At 38.0% G+C, this 19371-nt stretch overlaps 1 protein-coding gene across 1 annotated transcript; it reads right to left on the bottom strand.

Annotated features, from left to right (window-relative positions):
* Positions 1–1436: 1436 nt before the first annotated feature.
* On the bottom strand, positions 1437–16190 carry LOC129254561 (uncharacterized). The gene is made up of 9 exons (XM_064113201.1): positions 16055–16190; positions 10619–11616; positions 9536–9803; positions 8658–8762; positions 7408–7487; positions 6911–7004; positions 6166–6283; positions 4631–4750; positions 1437–2909 (listed from the first exon to the last, which is right to left on the bottom strand). Exons 2-9 carry the CDS (start codon positions 11596–11598, stop codon positions 2875–2877), a joined length of 1800 nt encoding a protein of 599 aa, XP_063969271.1. The 5' UTR covers positions 11599–11616; positions 16055–16190; the 3' UTR covers positions 1437–2874.
* Positions 16191–19371: the final 3181 nt, after the last annotated feature.

Genomic DNA, 19371 nt, shown 5'->3' with positions numbered 1-19371 from the left:
GTGAGCATGGACCTATTACGAAAGGACATTCAACGAGAGCATTTTATGACCACCACCCGTTTTCAGCTGTCGAAATCGCTGTCTAACCCTTAACTTTCTCTTTACGCAGTTTTTACGACGACCGCCTGGGGCGATAGTTTACACAAGCTCCTTTCAGCCATTGATCGTCACCGATCGATCACTGGCCCTCTTTCGACCAAAGATGGTCATGTTTTAGCCCCGATTGCCAATAGGGAAAGTCCCTACATTACCTAGAATGCAATGCGCAATTCATATCCGGTTTTTCAGTACATTATTTTAGGCTGTCTATAATGTGTGATTGTGATTAAATTTCATCAATCCTATGGAATTTATGCCCAAATGAAAATCAACTTCTGACCGAAGGTAAGCGCTACTATCGACATCAATACTGTCCGAAAAAGATGCATTTTAAAAGTTTTTCCGCACATTTCTCCGTCAAATTTCAACTGCTTTTTTGCTGTAGATATACTGATACTCAATGCATTTCATGTGCGGTTGTTTGCGATGTACGTAAAAAATATGTTTATGCACACCTGTTTTCTTGTTTCTGCAATCATTTTCATAGCGCTAACGTTCGTTGATGTGCGTTGCTATTGATAAAGTGAACGAACAACATCGCAATGGGTAGGAGCAGCGTACAATTGATTTCTGCTGTCCATCAGTGATAGCTTGTTTTACGACCGGCTTGATGGGCGTCAGCTGCCAGTGCTCTGTTTATAAAAGGATTAGCGGTGACAGTCTTTGGCCCAAAGGAGGGGATTCGTTGAATGTCCATTTGTGATAGGTCCATGGTGTGAGTGGGATAAAGCAACTCAGACAGACATAAGTAGAAGCATGGTACTGCACCGCAGTTGTTGCAGAAATCATATCTATTCATGAAGACCTTACTTCAGGTGTTGAAGTTGACATGAGTATCGATTGTTTCACCAAACACCCAAATGAATCCTTGAATAATGTGATCAGGGTCCCGTAACACAAAGGTTAGCGATTAATCGTAAACTTGATTTCACGATTGATTGTACATTGTAGTCAATGGGATCAATCGTAGAAAATGTTTTACGATCGTTGCCTACTTTTGTGTTACGGGCCCCTGGTCACAAATTCCAAAGAAAACCTTTGTTGGGAGAAATGTTCTCTGTTTCAGTGTAGCAAGTGCAGTTTGCAATTTTAATCCTAGGATGAGGGGGGGGGGGGAAGGTCAGATTAAAAAAACTTTAAAATAACCCATCACTCTCAAAGATATTACAGGAATATAATAAGTTTTGTGGGGAAGGGGGCACTCACAACAGTATTTCCTTGGAACTCTACTTAGAGATAGAAAATGTATCAGATCTATGACAGGTCAATGAACTATTTCCCAGTACCCATACACACAGCGCCCTATGAGTCTATCTCATACAATTTTTTTTTTCTTTAAGTCATGAAGGAGTATTAATTATGAATGAGAGGAAGATCAATGAATCTACAACTTATTATTTGATCATCTATTGACATCAAATATACTTTCATGCCTATAATATCAATCCTTTGTCAATTGCACCAGATTGAGACCCTGTGCCACATACACAGTAGGGGAAGGCGGGGTAAGTTGTGACACTTTTTGCATTTTGCATGTTAGAATTGATATGACTAATAATATTGCAGCATTAAGTACCTTGCCTTTAAATTTGATTCTTGGGAAATTTTTTGTCACCTATATATAACTTTCTACCCCCACAGTGAAAGGCACTGTGTCCTTTGAAAAAAACAATGTCAAGTGGCTCAACTTGCCCCATCTGTGGGGTAAGTTGTGCCACCTCTGGGGTAAGTTCAGCCACAAAAACTATGTACAAAATGTATGCGGGAAGAACCGGCATGTCAATTTTTTATTTAAAGTCTTTTCACCTGCTAATTCTCTATAAATACTAACATCCTCTAAAAGTAAAAGAACTGTCATGTTAATTTGCTCCGTTCTGCCTGCATATCAATGGCTTTTTATTATTATTTTTTTTTTATTATACATTACCATAAGAATTACCATGGCTCAACTTGCCCTTCACATCCACACATTTCTTATGCATCCATCATGTAAAAGCCTATGACAAGAATGAGAATCCATACCTGGACTAACAATATTGTTCTTATTTCTTTATTATATTTAAAGACGTGTGTGGGTAAAAAGCACTTATCTATTTCACACCCTTTTTTTACTTTTTTGGCTGAAATTTGTATTTTTCCCTCTAAAAAAGTCCTTTTGTTTCAAAGTTGAAAACAATGTGGTGGCGTTAAGGGTTATGTAATGGGTCATCAATACATGACACCACCACAATGTCTGACTCATTCATTATTGGCCTGGGGATGGTGGCTTAACTTGCCCCTATGCTCGACTTACCCCGCCTTCCCCTACCCTACCTACCCATCAACTGAAATTTCCAGAAATCAATGTCAGAGTCAACAAAGAAGGGAATATCACTTTTTTTCTTGGTAGTTTACGATAAGTCAAAGTGCTTTGATGGAAATGTTGATTTTTCAGCAACTTTTTTTATTTTTCCCCATGGTCAAACGATTACGAAATGGCGAAGTGGAAATGCTTTAAATGTTTGTGGAAGTGGCGGTTGAACTTTTTTGCCTCAGCCCTTGTTCATACAAATGAAATTCTGGATGAATACCATAAGAATACTCCATATTTTCTTGTTGTTTGGTTTACTTTACAAGATTTTAACAATACACACTTTGAATTGCTTTCTGTCATGATTCATCATTGCATGGTCCAGATTCAAACATTACATAAAAAAAATATAAGAGACAAAATATTGCACAAACATCATTCTTTGCTTTCCTCTGTAGTAGGCCCTCAGTTTCCATTGTAAGAGTTTACCTTCTACCCAAGATCGAATGCAGAAGTATACCTACGAGAAAAATGCAGAAAAATATGATACTGTAAATACTAATGGCAAAGGAGAAAACAGAAAGAAAACTAAAAATCAATTTTAATTTAAAAATAATTAAGTTATAAACAGAGCATGGGACAGAGCAAAAGAAAGCAAAAGATAAAGAGGAAGATAAACTAGGGAAATAAAAAAAAAGGAGAAAGAAAGTATATTATCATCTTATCAGCCATTCCACCCAAGACTCGCGTGACACTGACGCAACTTTTTATTAACATAAAGCTCCCCCCCCCCCCCTGCACTTGCAATTGTAGTGAAATCATCCTTCAACAGGGATTGGTGTAAAAATGAATGGAAGAGACTCATTTCATAGAATTGCTCTCCTATCAGACATATTCATTTATACCAAAACTATTCAATTAAAATGAATGAATTCTGGAGAAAATTCAAAAAGTTGACATATAATGAATTACAAAGGAACAAGCTTGATAGATTTTCTGAACCTATAATACGAGAGACTTTCCAGCAAGTTTTTTAAAAGATATAGTATCATTACTATAAAACAAGTGGAATGCCTCTGGCCGTCTCACCTGCATCACGCGATTCAATATAGCAGCAGTGCTGATTTTGAAAACTACTATAACTCGCACAAGATGTTCAGTGATACTTGGTTACTCGTATTTCCACGTTTTATGAATTAGACCAATACACTTATAGAGATATGATGGCAATTCAACAAATACCCCCAACGTGGCCAAAGTTCTTTGACCTTACATGACCTTTGACCTTGATCATGTGACCTGAAACTCGCACAGGATGTTCAGTGATACTTGATTACTCTTATGTCCAAGTTTTATGAACTAGACCAACACACTTTCAAATTTATGGCTGTAATTCAACAAATACCCCAATTTGGCCAAAGTTCATTGACCCTAAATGACCTTTGACCTTGATCATGTGACCTGAAACTTGCACAGGATGTTCAGTAATACTTGATTACTATTATGTCCAAGTTTCATGAATCAGATCCATAAACTTTCAAAGTTATGATGGTAATTCAACAGATACCCCCAATTCGGCCAAAGTTCATTGACCCTAAATGACCTTTGACCTTGGTCATGTGACGTGAAACTCATGCAGGATGTTCAGTGATACTTGATTAACTTTATGTATAAGTTTCATGAACTAGGTCCATATATTTTCTAATTTATGATGACATTTCAAAAACTTAACCTTAGGTTAAGATTTTGATGTTGATTCCCCCAACATGGTCTAAGTTCATTGACCCTAAATGACCTTTGACCTTGGTCATGTGACATGAAACTCAGGCAGGATGTTCAGTAATACTTGATTAACCTTATGGCCAAGTTTCATGAACTAGGTCCATATACTTTCTAAGTTATGCTGTCATTTCAAAAACTTAACCTCAGGTTAAGATTTGGTGTTGACGCCGCCGCCGCCGTCGGAAAAGCGGCGCCTATAGTCTCACTCTGCTATGCAGGTGAGACAAAAATGAGAGATATTTAAGGAAAAAAACATGCACCTCATTTGCATAATATTATAGAACAAAGAACAATTTTGTCAGCAATATACCCCGAGATAGCAGCATCCTTCAGATGTATTGATGTCTGTTCTAAATATTGTACTGATCATGGCCAAAAGCTGAAAGGGGATTGAAATTAATTTGAATTCGAATTTTAGAACACCAGGGACACTGGGGACTGAATTCTAAAACATCATACCTGTAGCTACTGAAACATTAAGTGAGTCTATCCCAGCATGCAGCTGTCTTCCTGCCGGTACAGAGATGAACTCGGAGCACTGCTCAATGATGTCATTACTCAGACCAAATCCTTCATTTCCTGGAAATATGATAAGATCAAGGTGTAATATAATTGCTCCAATTACATGTATAAAGCATTTTAATCAGAGAATCAGACCTTTGAAAACAAGTTGAGTCCTAGCTGTCAAGACCATCAAGTCCACCATCACTTAAAGTGACCTTCCATAGACAAATTATGGGGAAATCAAGGCTAATCTCAGAACAGAGAAGGGATTCAAGTCTTTCACTCGGCTGCATGCCTGGGGTGTTATGTAATAGACACCGGCATGTCTGGGAGGTCTAATATAGGAGAGCAATGGTTAGTAGACTAACCACCCAGAAGTAAACTGTGTGTTTTCACTTTGAAATATGTAACATCATAGAGGATATTCATTTTGGTTTAGCAATCAAGAAACCTGCTAAGAGTCTAGGAATTGGGATTGTTGGAAGTTTGGTCAAATTTGTGCTGTCCAAACTTTTATTGCATTAGTCCGACAGGGTCTCATGACGGACGTATCGTATTATGCATGTCAACTGGCCTTTTGCAAATTTCGTATAGATTCAATTTCCCCATGATTTGTCAATGGCTAACCGATTTAAACATAACACCACTGGCACCCCTCTATGGAGGCCTAAAATGAGTCATCACCCTAACTGCTTGGTCATCCCCGAAATTATTTGCTCAAGGTTTTAGGGCCTCCAGTTGAGATCTAACATTTCATCAACTAAGTATGTCTGTCTGTACATCTTCAAAATAGTAAATCAGCTTGCACTGATTTTAATGACACCCTTAGAATATCAGAGATGCTAACTTTAGAAATTAACTGACATTAAATTACATTGGCATATTGCTCATCTCGAACAAGGTGCACTCAACCCATGTGACTATGTTGCAAAATGCTCCCTGAGCCATAGTTTTTCAGTGGTTGGCATCTTGAAATAAAAACTTTCCCACTAATTTATCTGAAAAATTACAAAAAGTATTGAATATGCATTTTTACATGATTTTCTTAATTGTTTTTTCTGGAGGATTAAGATGGTGAAAGTAAGGGTGGGTTCTGGGGCCATTTTTCAACAGCCATACCATGGCATCTCCGGAATATATACATCCTACTACATTATATCTCCCAAAATCAGGTACATGTAAAGGACACCCCTTTCAGCTAAACAATGCTTGCAGTTACTTGCCATATTGCAAATTTTGAACCATTTTGTCCTTCTCAACAAAGCCACCTGTACAACATTTAAGAGAATACTAATACCTATATTTTGTTTCAAGTGATTCTTTATAGTTTTTATTATCTATAAAAAGTGACATTTTTTTCCTTTTTAGATTTACATTTGTAAAGAATGAATATCTAAGTTTCTTGCACACATACAAGTTCTATTTTTTTTTTGATGACCACAAACCTTGAGCACTGAAAGTGTCCTGACTTTGTAATACTTATATCTTACCGACTACGAGAAGAATTGGGCCTGTTTGCTTGTACTTGTTACAGGGAATACTCTCAATTGAAGAGCTGCAGCTACCAACAGAAGCACCGACTACACTCCATCCTTTCCGCTTCTCATTCTGGGGGAAACAGTGATAAAACAAAATGTTAATGACAATATTTGATTTCCTTTCAACATAATCTAACCTCAATTATTCATATTCTGGTGGCACTGAAGTAAAGCCCCCGGCATATTTAACCTGCTGTAAACTGAATGACTTCGCTGTAACACACATTTTCCATAGACTCAAGCCTGCATGTATGTGGGTTCAGTCTACAAAAGGTAAATACAGTCCAGTCCCTTTTCCAGTAATATAGTTCAAAAGAAAAGGAATTAAATTGATTGATCAACTGGACAGAGATTGTTTGTGCCCTCTGCAACAAAAAATGTGCATCAAATATGGGGACAACCATTCAGGGTTCCAAAAAAAAATGAATCACAAAATTCAGAAATATAACATGCCAATTGGGCTTCCATAGATTGATTTAATTGGAATAAGGTTTGGATTTTGAAGTACATTATGTGAGAACACCGAACGCTGTAGACCTACATGAACTGACAGATAGAAATTAGCATGGATTTTCCTGTCATTTGTTTAATCGGAACACTGGAATGAGGAAAACACTACCAGAATCTGATTGCATCAGACAGATTCCAGCATAACGTCCGTTCCGAACTAGGCTCTTAGAAATTAAAATTTCATTACCTCAAGATATGAAGGAATGTGTGGCGCAGCATAAACAGGCATTATCTCCATGACACCGCTGCTGGCCTTGCTTACTACAGGAGTCAGGGAACAGCTGAATGAGAAAAAGATACATTGACATTATTAGAAGCCTGCAACACAAAGCTAAGCGATCAATCATACAATTGATTTTCATACATGATTACACATAGTGATCATCGTTGTCAATCATAAAAATCAGACCTACGATCACGCACTGATAAAATAATGTGTTATAGGGCTCTGGTCAAGAATAAATTAATCTACCACCACAATACCTATATATATGTCTCACACCTCTTCCATCCTCTGTATGTTTATTTTTCTAGTCAAAACAAAAATAATGTATTTTTTAAAAAGAGGTGAGAGCAAAAATGGCAAAAAGGAGGTTACAAGTTATCAATATTATGAGGCTTTGCATTACTCCAGTGATATACTATACAAGCCAAATGGGTCTTTTCTTCCTAACAAATACTTACCAGTTTTTCTTGCTGACAATGACTTTATCAATCCCCAGAAAATATGCTGATCGTAGCAATGCCCCTAGGTTCATGGGATCCTGTATGATAAGCATTGGACATGGATGCTGTGTTATTAATTTGATGTACACAAACATTTACCGGTACTTCTTTGTGACTAATTTCAAAATAATACAGATATCTCTAGATGGTGCGCTTTTATTAAGAATTTGTCTGGTAGAAACTGCCAAATAAGACAAAATATACACATACTGCACACTCAACATAATTCAATCCATTTATTCCATTAAAAATCAAAACAAAACAAATACATACAGTGCATCCCAGAAAAAAGGCAAATACATCTAAGTTATAATATTTCATTTACATAATGATATAATTCAATTATTCTTTATTTTGACGAACACTTCACACATTAATGAGCAAGAGTTTTAAATTTTAATGTCAAAACCAGGTTGCGCAGAAAAATGTTAAGATTCTCTCACTGATCCCTGAAATGAGAGTGGATTCAGATTCACACGTGATTTTCTGTGCAAATCGTTTCCGATATGCCTCAATATTTATTGTTTGTAATATGCCATGCGTGAACTATTTGCTTAGCTGTCGGTTTCAAATTTGAGATGAGATTCCACTCTTGCCAAGCGCATCAAATTTATAGTAAAAAACATTTTCAATAATTGTGAAATCTACCTCTGAAAACGTGTTTCCTTTTTCATGAGACGCACAGTATAACATTTACCAATAAAAGTCGGAAAGCTTTCGAGAAAGCATAGCTTACAAGGATGAGGCCCTGTAAATATAACTATTCACTGGTATAAAATCAGCAGTAAACAAAACTCTGATATTCCACTAACCAGTACATGGGTTAAAATTTAGAAGCAGTATCCATTGATTGCCCAAACATTCACTCCTAATATCAAGAATCACCCTGATCATCGTATCATACTTCTGCAACCAGTGAGAACATTTTTCCATGGTCATCAATTGTCTTCATTTTTTGAACTTCTCGTGTCCTAATTTGAAACTGCATATGTTCACGCATACACTATAATTTTTTTTTGGGGGGGTGGCATCATGTGCTAGTGCATGGTGTCAAGTTACAATCAAAATGAATTCTCAATCTGCACTAATAGCACTAAACTAGTACTACCCATATATTCAGTCCTTAAAATCAAATAGCAATGAACTGTTATGTGGATATGAAAATTGAATGCCCATGACTGTTTTAAGAAAATATGTAGCCTACTCACATGGATTTTGTCAAGGACAAGTCTTACTGAGGATGGAGTGAAACCATCATATCCTTCTTCTAAAAGAGAATCAAAGTAAAGGCGACTGGTCTCCATGCACACACCCTGATATGATTCAAACAAGTGAACGTTTTAAAGATATATAGTTCTGAGGGTGTTTCACAAAGATTTTAAGTCTGACAAATAGTTCAATTCATGCTTACATGTAGGGTGTAGATCAAATCTTAGCAATAGAATTTTTCACTTCCTTAATAAAGATAATCACCACCATGTAAAAAATAATTCAATATATATTATATAACACATCTGAGAAGAACTTGAATGATCACTGTAATTTTTTTTCATCTTCCCACAATAGTTTCATTGTAGAGTGGAGATTCATTCATGATGAGAAATCCAAAACAAATGTAATATTCAATGAATATTATTTATCTGTTGCCTATAACAACAGGTTATACTATAAGATGAAGATATGGAGACATTTATATTAACACAGAAATGAAACCATACTTGAGGGACTTAGACCATTGTCTACAATGATTTATATTCTAGTGAGCCAAATTGGGTGATAAATTACATTGAATGATTCACGATTAATTCACACATGACATACTTTCTTTAGATAAGAAAATCCATTTTCAAAACCGAAATCTCATGTAGAAATTTATGATTTTTTTTATAAAGTACCATGCAGAGACAGGATTTATAAAATGTCTTGCCGAGACTGTCATTCTTGTCGCAAATTTATTATGAGATGCCAGGTAAGTTTTCAATTTGAGTTGATAACAAATTTACAAACCACATATTTGGCATTAGATTTTAATACATGTACTTGCATCAATCCATCCAAGAAATTCTTCCCATTATCGAGACTCTACCTGATGACGCCGCTGCTCTGTAAATCTATCCAACACTCGTCTGTTTGTTTGCCACATCCTCAGACCTCTCTCCTCCACTAAGGCAAGAATTTCTTTGACCTCTGACCTTTGTGAGTTCTGGAAAGTAGATGTGACATACAGCTGGTGGACTTCCCTTTTCGCATGTTTTAGAGCCAGGAAGCATGGGGAAATGCCGTACAGCAGGTCACTGCCACGTGGAATTCTTATCTGCTCTTTGGTTCTCTCACGATGATGAAGGCTTGATGATCTTTAGAAACATAGAGAAAGCAATAAAAACAAGTTATAATTTCTGACCATATGCAAAGTTAGAAGAGACGCCAAAAGCATAACTTGCAAAACATGATCCCAGGAGTGGGTAGGGTATTTCATAGAGCTGTTAAGAAGTTATACATGACTTAACAGTGCACAACTGTAACATGTCCTGTACTAAATCAATTTCTCAGTCACCATAATTCATTTTGGACAGGGTTGAAAAAAAAATCATCTAAAATTATTGTTTTAAACAAGTTGTAAACAAATGGATCAAGAAATTCAGTTCCAATATGTTACATACAAGGGAAAATATGGGAAATCCTCATTTCACATTTAGATATCCTCCGCCTCAGGGGATGCTTCTGAAAGAATAATGTATGACATAAATCCACTTTAATTTTAAATTGCATCACATCACCACATTAGTCAAATTATTATCAAGGGACATACATGTATGCTATTGCAGCGATGAAATTACCTATGTTGGCACTTTTAAGCATAGTTTTAAAATTCACATTAAACCCTTTAAAAAACAATTAAAACAACCTCTAATTTATATAGCTTTTTGATTTGTAATGATCATACTTCAATAAAATTTCATAAAATATGTTCATTGGACTTTAGAGTTATTTTCTATGCTATATGAATAAGACAGAATTACTTCCCCACCTTCAGAAAAGGTATGGAATTATCAGAATAATCTTTAAGTAAATTAATAATATCCTTTTGTAAAAGAAATATAATTCCTTCAGACTTTCTAATATCATCATCTGGATTTCCCCTCCCCTACTAGAAAGAAAAGACTGCTACCTCTTTTCATTCTCCTGATTACTTCTCCGATCTTCAGCTGTCGACTTCCAGCGTGCACCAGAGTGTTTCCTAGAGTCCATTTCTAGAAGATCAGCACTCACGGTTTCTACATCCGTTGGGTGGATATTAGGTCCTGGATACACTTCAGAAGAACTCTCCCTGCCCTGCATTACATCAAGGTCATTGGTTCCTGACTTGTAAATTCTGGTGTCCTTACCAATAGTCTGTTTCCTGCCTTGCTGTTCATCGTTTCTACTTGTATCTGGCATGTCCCTGCGCACCTGACCTGTAGGCATGGCTCTTCCTTGCTTAAATACATTTCTTGACCCATGAATCCTGGTTTTCCTATCCCTATCCAATCTCTGACTCATGCCATGAGGCTCACTGTTCCAACTATCAGGAGATACCCTTTCTTGACCAGTTTGGCTTTGGTCACTAACAGGTACATCTAGGTTGTCTTTGGGTACCTGAACTGGCCAGTGAGCAATTCTTTGGTCAACTGCATTGCTTTGTGTTTGGCTCCCGTGCACGACAAATGTTCCTTCGAATCCTGGGTCACTTACAACTTTATTCACTAGCTTCCCCTCCAATGATTCATTGCTACTACGGAGTGACACAAATTCTTCAATGGCTTCAGACTCTCTCTCCTTTCCTCTGAAATTTTGCCTCCCGACTCTTAAAGGCCATCTCGGAAATCTCTTGACGAAGCGTGACATTGCATAACAACTAGTTGAGAATGTCCGAGCTTCTGATGAGCCATCATGGTCTAATGCTTGGTAGAATCTGAACCTTCTCTGAGGAGACTGGAGAACGCTCTCACTGCAAAGGGAACATGATTGATGAAGCATCGACTCCTTCTTTGAACTTTGTCCATTATGTCCAAATAGCTGAATAATAGACCTTCGAGTTGGACTAATTGCAGGAGGAATGAGAAGTAGGCCTCTACATGAAGACATCAGTTTGCTCGGGTGAGGTAACATCTTTGTTGAGATGGATACCTGAAAGTGGATGAATGGGGAAGAAATTATATTATTAGTGTGCTGAATCACTGGTAATATGGATAATCAATGGTTTACATGTATATAGACCTACAATGTATACCCTCGCACATTGGACCATAATTTCGTAAACACATACAGTAATTTTACTAGCGAAGGTGAAATAGGGTCTAGAACTGACTAACTATAGAGTAGGTCTACCCTTTTTTCATTATTCTAGTGTTTTTGACACCCTTTATTACGTTACATACGTAACCCATCTGTTTTTTTATCATGCATGGGGAGGGGGGGGGGGGGGTCACTCTCTACATGGACTGCTACCCACCCGTGTCTGACAACCTCAGAAATGCACCCTAAACGGCGTAATGACATTATGTAAATTTGCAACCCTTAACGGCGTAACCCATGAGAAAAGCCACCCTAAGTGGCGTGAACAGGGAAATACCCTAAGTGGCGTAAACATAAAAATCGATTGATGTGTTACCTGTGGATCGTGTGGGTAACGCATGCTGCCTAGTATAGAGCTAGGCGCAAGACACTAGCACTAAGAGACTAGAACTGTACAGGTCGGGTAACTCTCGAGTGCTGCGCTGGCCGCGCAGGCGTGTGGGAGGATCGTTTTGTAAATCGCCTTTCATGGTGTTTATAGCTTAGGTCTGCTCCCGGGTCTCCTCAAATTCGCCGAAATTTGCACCCCTAAATGGCGTAATTTTCATAACCAAATTAGCGACCCTAAACGGCGTGAAGAGAGAAAGAAAAGGCTAACCTTATCGGCGATTTACGAGCGAATGGTGCTGAAATGCAACCCTTTTTGCCAAAGACGTTGACGCCGCCCGAGTGCCTGAAACGGGACCCTTTTCGACGCCTTTTCTGGACACGGGTGCGTAGCAGGTCATGTAGAGAGTGACCCCCCCCCCCCCCCCCCCGGGGGGGGGGTCACTCTCTATCTCGTCAATGGAAGTGGCCCCCTGCCCTGGGCCTCGGACCTGCCTGCTTGTAGCCAGTAGCCAGGAGGTTCCTAGAGAGTAAAAATCATTTACTAACGCATGCTAGTTTTGGCTACTCTCCAAAGAGCCAGGGATTGCGTCCCATTCATGTGCGTGTAGGCCCTACCGCAAAAAAATCTGAAACTTTCGCCCCCGAGATTTCTACTTTCCTTCTAAAAAAGATCTAGCCCTAAATCATTGTAAATGGGATAGTAGATGATCTTCCTCTTAATTTCCGACATTTCTACGATATTGATGTAATTTTTAAACAAGAATTCATTAAAAAATCGAGAAAAATATTATAAAAAGATGGGGAAACTTGCTCGATGCTTACGCCGCCATCTTCTTTCTTATTGTTCTTCGCCAATGTTACATTTTTGGCGGAGAACAATAAGAAAATTAAATAAATATCGTCATGATCGTAGAAATGTCGGAAATGAAGTTGTCCCATTTACCATGTTTGCATGATTTAGGGCTAGATCTTGTAAAAGTAGAAATCTTGGGGTGAAAGTTTCAGATTTTTCCTGGTACACGTAGCCAGGCGGCTTCTTGAGAGTAAAAATCATTTACTAACGTAGGCTTACTCTAATCGAAGCCAGGGAGTCCTTCCTATTCATCTGCGTGTACCGCAAAAAACCCTGAAACTTTCGCCCCCGAGATTTCTACTTTCCTTCTAAAAGATCTAGCTCTAAATCATGTACATGGCATGGGATAACAACAAGAGCGTAGAAATGTTGGAAATGAAGTTTTATCCCATGTACATTATTTAGAGCTAGATCTTTTAGAAGGAAAGTAGAAATCTCGGGGGCGAAAGTTGCGGGTTTTTTTGCGGTACACGCAGATGAATAGGAAGGACTCCCTGGCTTCGTTTAGAGTAAGCCTATGGCTATGTTAGTAAATGATTTTTACTCTCAAGAAGCCGCCTGGCTAGGTACACGTACATGAATGGCAATTCGCATGGGCGGAAATCCAAGCCCAGGGGGACGCGTCCCCCCTACTCAAAATAGTACTTAGTAGGGGGGACACAAATGTCCCCCTATTTTTTGGTCTTTTGTGATGAAAAGAAATACATCATTGAAAATCGAAATAAAACATGTATTTTGAACGAAATGACCTAAATAGTAAATTTGCTTAAATTTGAGGTGATAACCTTTTCTTTTTTTGCTTGTCAATTTTTTTGGGTCGAAGCACCCAGGCCAAGGCAAGGGTTCATTACATGCCGCCGCGCACAGAAAAATCAAGCCATAGGCATAGAAGTCGTGTGTTGTGGACCCAAGAAGTGAGATCCCATTCCCAGCACGCGCGACCCACTAGTTAGAAATCCACTGCCAAATGCGGTTCGTGGTGCGAGGTTATTATACTAATAGTAATACTAACCTCGCAATAGCCAATACGTGTGAGTGGGGTCGAAGTCACTCTAGGCGACACCCCAATACTTACCCGTGCTAATAAACTGGGACTCCACTCACGCGCATTTGGGCCGCCCTAGCTTAGAACTAAGCTTTGTTTTACTAAAAAATAAATCTTGTAATGATTCAATAAATGTTACTTAATAAATTAGTACTGTTAAATCGGTACTCACCGGTTCTTTTGTTGCATTTTCAGACCATTTCTCACAATTCTTCGTAAATATTTGCGGCAAATTTTGTCGCCATAGACAGCTTAGCATCCATCTTTATTGATAAATGGAGCGCCCTTTACGATAGTTGTTAATGCCGCGGAGAAATCGTTAGGCATTTTGGCCTGTGTTCAAGGCGTTCTTTCTGTTTTATTTTTTATATTGAAGATTGTGCATTTGTTGAATAGCGCCGTCTACGTCAGGTATGAGATCGAGTGTATAAATACACTCTTCCAAAATAATTATGATTCCGACCTGGCGCTGTTTAACTTCAATCTCTTTCACCTAAATTAGCGATGAATGCTAGCATTATAAAATATATATTATTAACGTCTGACAAAAAGAATAACCAACCGATCAGCTGACGAGAACGCGAATCACGTGATCTTCATATCAGCTTCGATCGCGAGTCAGAAGAGAAGAGCAGCTGCCCAGAAAATCAGGAAAAAGCCGTGAAAATGTAAGTTCCCCTTCATTTCTTTCATTTTTTTGTTGTTGCTAACGATGCATTTACACTATAAAATTATAATTTAAATAAGAGAAAGGAATATAGCTTGTACTTGTGATATAATATATAAATATCCTGTTCTCAGAGATTTCTAACCAAAAATACTACTGATGTCGCCTATGAGGTCCATACATGTAATGTTGGACCTCATTGGTAGGATGGGGGGTGGGGTGTCCGGACACTTAATATTTTTGAAGCCTTCTTTTTTGTCTTTGGATTACACTAAAAATACGAATTCAATAGTTGTAATCATCTTCTGTTTTGTTCTCTATAATATTACCTAACATTTCGTACTAAACATTTTATGAAACTTTGCTTGTAAATTTTTCCAAATGACTTTATAAAACTGATCGTCCGGACACACAACCTGTCCGGACACACAACAACTGGGTATACTAGGAGTGGTCGAAGTGACGTTTTTCATTTGGGGTGACGATAACCATTTTTTTCTTCTTTTTTTGCTTGTCAAATTTTCCATTTTCCAGCCCCTTGGCCTTGTCCCCCCTACCTTTTGGGCCCTGATGAATGGGACGCAATCACTGGCTCCGTGGAGAGATTAGCATACGAAATGATTACCTGCACGGGCATGCTACTTGCTAGCTACATGTATGATGGGGGGACCTAAAGCTACGCACTTTGTTTCCAAATGATAAAAACTATGCCAATTGTAATATTTGAACAATTATTTTTCACTAATTTGTAATAAATATTCTAAATATCCTTAACCAAGAAGAAAATATCACAAAACTCACTAATACGAAAATCCCGCCGTGTTTTCCGAACACCTCTTAATTTCGCCGCCCGATGTAGAAGGGGTCCTAAAGCTACGCACTCAATTTATCATGCAAAGAAATAGTATTTCCTGTGCCTCAATTTCTAAAATATGTCCGTATTATTATAGGAAAATATGAAATCAAAGTGAATATAACTCCGAAATTCCAAACATTTGCTGGTTTTCTCTGCATTCAAGGATTTATTGCAGCCTCTGTAGAAAAATTGAATAGGGATCGTTCGTCACAGCTTCACACAAAGAGCTAGAGTGCGCATTTATTTTGCCATTGGAATTGCATGCGCGATGAGTGGTGCGTAGCTTTAGGACCCGCGTAGCTTTAGGACCCCCAACCATACGCCTACGGCTACGGCCTAGACTAGTGACTGGCCACTGCCCCAGGGACCCGTCCGCTTGCCGCGGGTAACCAGCCCAGTCGTCGGTGTCGTCGTTGCAGGTGACTCAAGTTAGATCGACTAGAGAGCTGCACTGCACTGTCTGCAGTTGCCTCAGCCAAAAGGAGCTTTAAAAAAAAATCATTTTTTTTACCAACTTACAAGTAACAGAAAGAAGTTGGCCTCTGACAACGTGAGACCGTAGGGCTACCAGTAGAAAATACGTTGAAATCAGTTTCAAAACTGTGAGATTTAAGCCCAGATTCGAGCTATCGCTGACATGCGCCGGACGTAGAGGGAGCCAACACTTTGAAAAAAACAAACTCTGTTACCGAGCGAGCTCGGTGGATGCATTTACCGCGTCGTCACCTCGTCACCTCGTCACACCCGTGCACCCACCGCCGCGACGCGTCGCGTCCGTCGTCATGTCGTAAGACTTGCACTATGTTCGAAAGTTCAAGTCGAAGCTCACTATGAAGATCAGTTCTGTTCTCACCCTGGCCATAGGACCATCATTGTTTTACAGAATAAATCCTATTACGGTACATTATTCTCGGGAAATGCCTCCTTTTGAGACATCAGCCACCCGTTTGAAAACAAAATTAGATGCAACTTTGCGGGGGCGGATCAAGCTTTCACCAATTACAGAAATACTATGATGCAAAATTGATATCTCCCTTTTATCCAGTTTAGTTCCCCCCCCCCCCATTCTATAAGTTTCAACTCTTGGTTGTTTTTTTTCCTCTTCACTATATGTACATAAAAAAATAAACACCAACGTCGCCCATATTTAGCCCACCCTGTTGAGCGCGCGCTAGCAAGGCTACCCCCAAAGACCTTATGGCTACCCCGCATCTTTTTACAATACACTTACGCATTCAGTTTCATAATTAACTTAAAGACACAATAGTAGAAAAACAAATTGGCTATAATCTTACTGGGGAATCCAACCCAAATGAAAACTTGTTTTAAAAGAAAAAGAAAAATCAGACAAGTTAATAGGTGAAAATTTGAAAAATGTCGGACAAACAATAAGAAAGTTATCACTATATATACCCTGGAGACTTCAAATTGGCTTCATACGTGATGTCAGCTAGTGAGGTAAAGCAAGGACTACCGGTAGGCCCTACTCTTTCATGAACTCAAATACATAAAATGGCTTTTTTCAAAAGTTTTTCTTTCATGAGGACATAAAACAGTATATACTATCTGGGTCATACATAGATTACTGCCCCAGAGGATTCTTAGGAGAAAACCACAAATCCCAGACATGCCTATTATCAGGCATGATGCCTGATAATTAAGTACATGACCTATGGGAAAGTTGTCCTTGGCCCTTGACATATTTTATTTACCCAGTTGCCAATTTGAAATCTTTCAGACATCGAGCTTTCATTATTTTGTTTGATTTAAAAAGTGATTTGTATAGTGTTCCAAAATGTCCGTATTATGGTCAGCTCGCGCTGCGCACTTATTTGATTTGTCAAGTACTAATTCTCTTCGTGTATTCCATAAAGTTCTCCAAATATACCTTTTGATTGGTGAGTTATGTATACCTATATTAATTCTAATTAACACCCTTTCATTAAATTTAATGAAAAATATCGGCTTGCGATTTGAGCTCGCATTAATTTTGTTAAAAATATATTAACCCTTGCATCCTTTTCATAATTACAAAAGTGCTTTAAAATTATGTCAAATTTTGTGGCCTTTATATCAACGAATTTTACGTTCTAATAAGACTTATTAGCTTAGTAAATAAGATAATAAAATTTCCATGAATTCATAATAATCAAATTGTCCCTTTTGCAGAATGGAATATCGACAAGGTTCATCTCGCGAATAGGAAGATAGTCATTATTTTTATATGATGACAAATATCCTTGGAATGTCCCGGTCCTATAGGTCAAAATAATGATAAAAAAGTTATCAGCTCGCGTTTCGCTCTCGAGTCATGCGATCCATATCCAATTACGAATTTTCATACAGAGTGCTTGAAATAGTGTATAAATTCACCCTTCATGAAGACAAATCATAATTCAACAATCAAATAATGCGAGCGCGAAGCGCGAGCAGAAAACTTTTGTCATTCCGACCTAAGAACTTGGAATTCTAGGCACTTTTTGTAATCATGAACAGGATAGGTATAATTGATGCGAACACGAAGATCGAGCGGGAAAAATTTGACAGTTAAACCTAAAAATGGGACACTCTATTAATGTTTTGGAAATTATGAAAAAGATGGGTAATTGCGACCTGTGTGCCGTTTCATAAAGCTGTTCGTAAGATAAGAGCGACTTTAAGAACGACTGGTGAACCTTTCTTACGCGCTAAACAATGACCAATGTATATACCATTTACCACAAGAAAGGATCACCAGTCGTTCTTAAAGTCGCCTTAACTTATGAAATTTATGAAACGGCCCACAGGTCGCAATTATTCGTGGAGATATTATTATTTAATTTATTAATCTAATAAGCCTAATGAGAGCGCGAAATTTGTTGATACTAAATCTCGAGCCGAAACTTATGATCAACTGTCATGGAAAGGGTTTTTTAAAGTAGTTTTTTTTTAGAATTAACATAGAGATATACGTAACTCATCTGGATCCGCCTATGGAAGAGGGGGTTTGCCATTTTAATGTTTATTCATTGACAGAAAAGAATTCTATGCCTATATATGATGAGCTTTCTGCGTAAATATAGGGCCTTCCTTAAAAAAAGTTGCAATGATATAGAGGGGATCATTTTCCGCGCGGAGGGAGCAGAGAAATTATGATTTTGTACCGTACTTTAGATGTAAAACAAAATTTTATTTTGTGTTTGGTTAATTTGCTGATTTCTATGTAACATTACAATTTTATTTTACTTTTTGCACGTACGGAATTATTTGGGGTCGAAACGATTGCTTGCCACCCAAATATTTTAATTGGGGGAGTGATCGCTCCCCTTACCCCCCCCCCCCCCCTTCCCAGGATCGACGCCTCTGAATATATAGGACAACCCGGTTCTATCTTTTGACCAAATTGAGCTAATCATTTGATTCCTTGTTGATTGTACAGTGATATATCCAGGAATTCCAGCCATATGTGCCCCCCAAATGAACGTGTATAAAGTCCCCACTGGACACAATAAACATTTAATTTTTTCTTGGTTGACTCTAGGCTTGGGGCTCAATAGCAGTGCCTGTTTAAAGGGGGTGCGGGCCTATTGCATTCCTTTCATTTTATCTCTTTCTTTTTTAAAATTTCAAGTCATTTCGCTTTGTATTAAAAAATAACAATTAGTTTCGGTTATTTTTTGGTGTGTGTTTTGTTCGTCTTATCTATTTTGATTAACTTTTCTGAACCCCAGTATATCAAGTTCCTTCTTTAAAAGTTTTTAATGTAAAAAAATTAATTTCAACTTCCGATACCATACATATAATAATGAAATTTATATTGCATTTTTGGCAAAAATATTTGCGTAAAATCTCAACAA

The sequence above is a fragment of the Lytechinus pictus genome, chromosome 2 (genome assembly GCF_037042905.1).
Source record: "Lytechinus pictus isolate F3 Inbred chromosome 2, Lp3.0, whole genome shotgun sequence".
NCBI lineage: Eukaryota > Metazoa > Echinodermata > Echinoidea > Temnopleuroida > Toxopneustidae > Lytechinus > Lytechinus pictus.
Note: the sequence above shows the minus strand (reverse complement) of the source record. Positions and strands in the feature narration are given on the sequence as shown.

What these genes read in the sequence shown, in the direction of transcription:
- LOC129254561 (XM_064113201.1), bottom strand. Translation starts at nt 11,598, where the DNA reads ATGTTACCTCACCCGAGCAAACTGATGTCTTCATGTAGAGGCCTACTT. An exon ending in ATTGTCAGCAAGAAAAACTG is followed by an intron (nt 7,005 to 7,407) that starts GTAAGTATTTGT and finishes TTTCTCATTCAG; the next exon opens with CTGTTCCCTGACTCCTGTAG. An exon ending in CCCAATTCTTCTCGTAGTCG is followed by an intron (nt 4,751 to 6,165) that starts GTAAGATATAAG and finishes TCATATTTCCAG; the next exon opens with GAAATGAAGGATTTGGTCTG.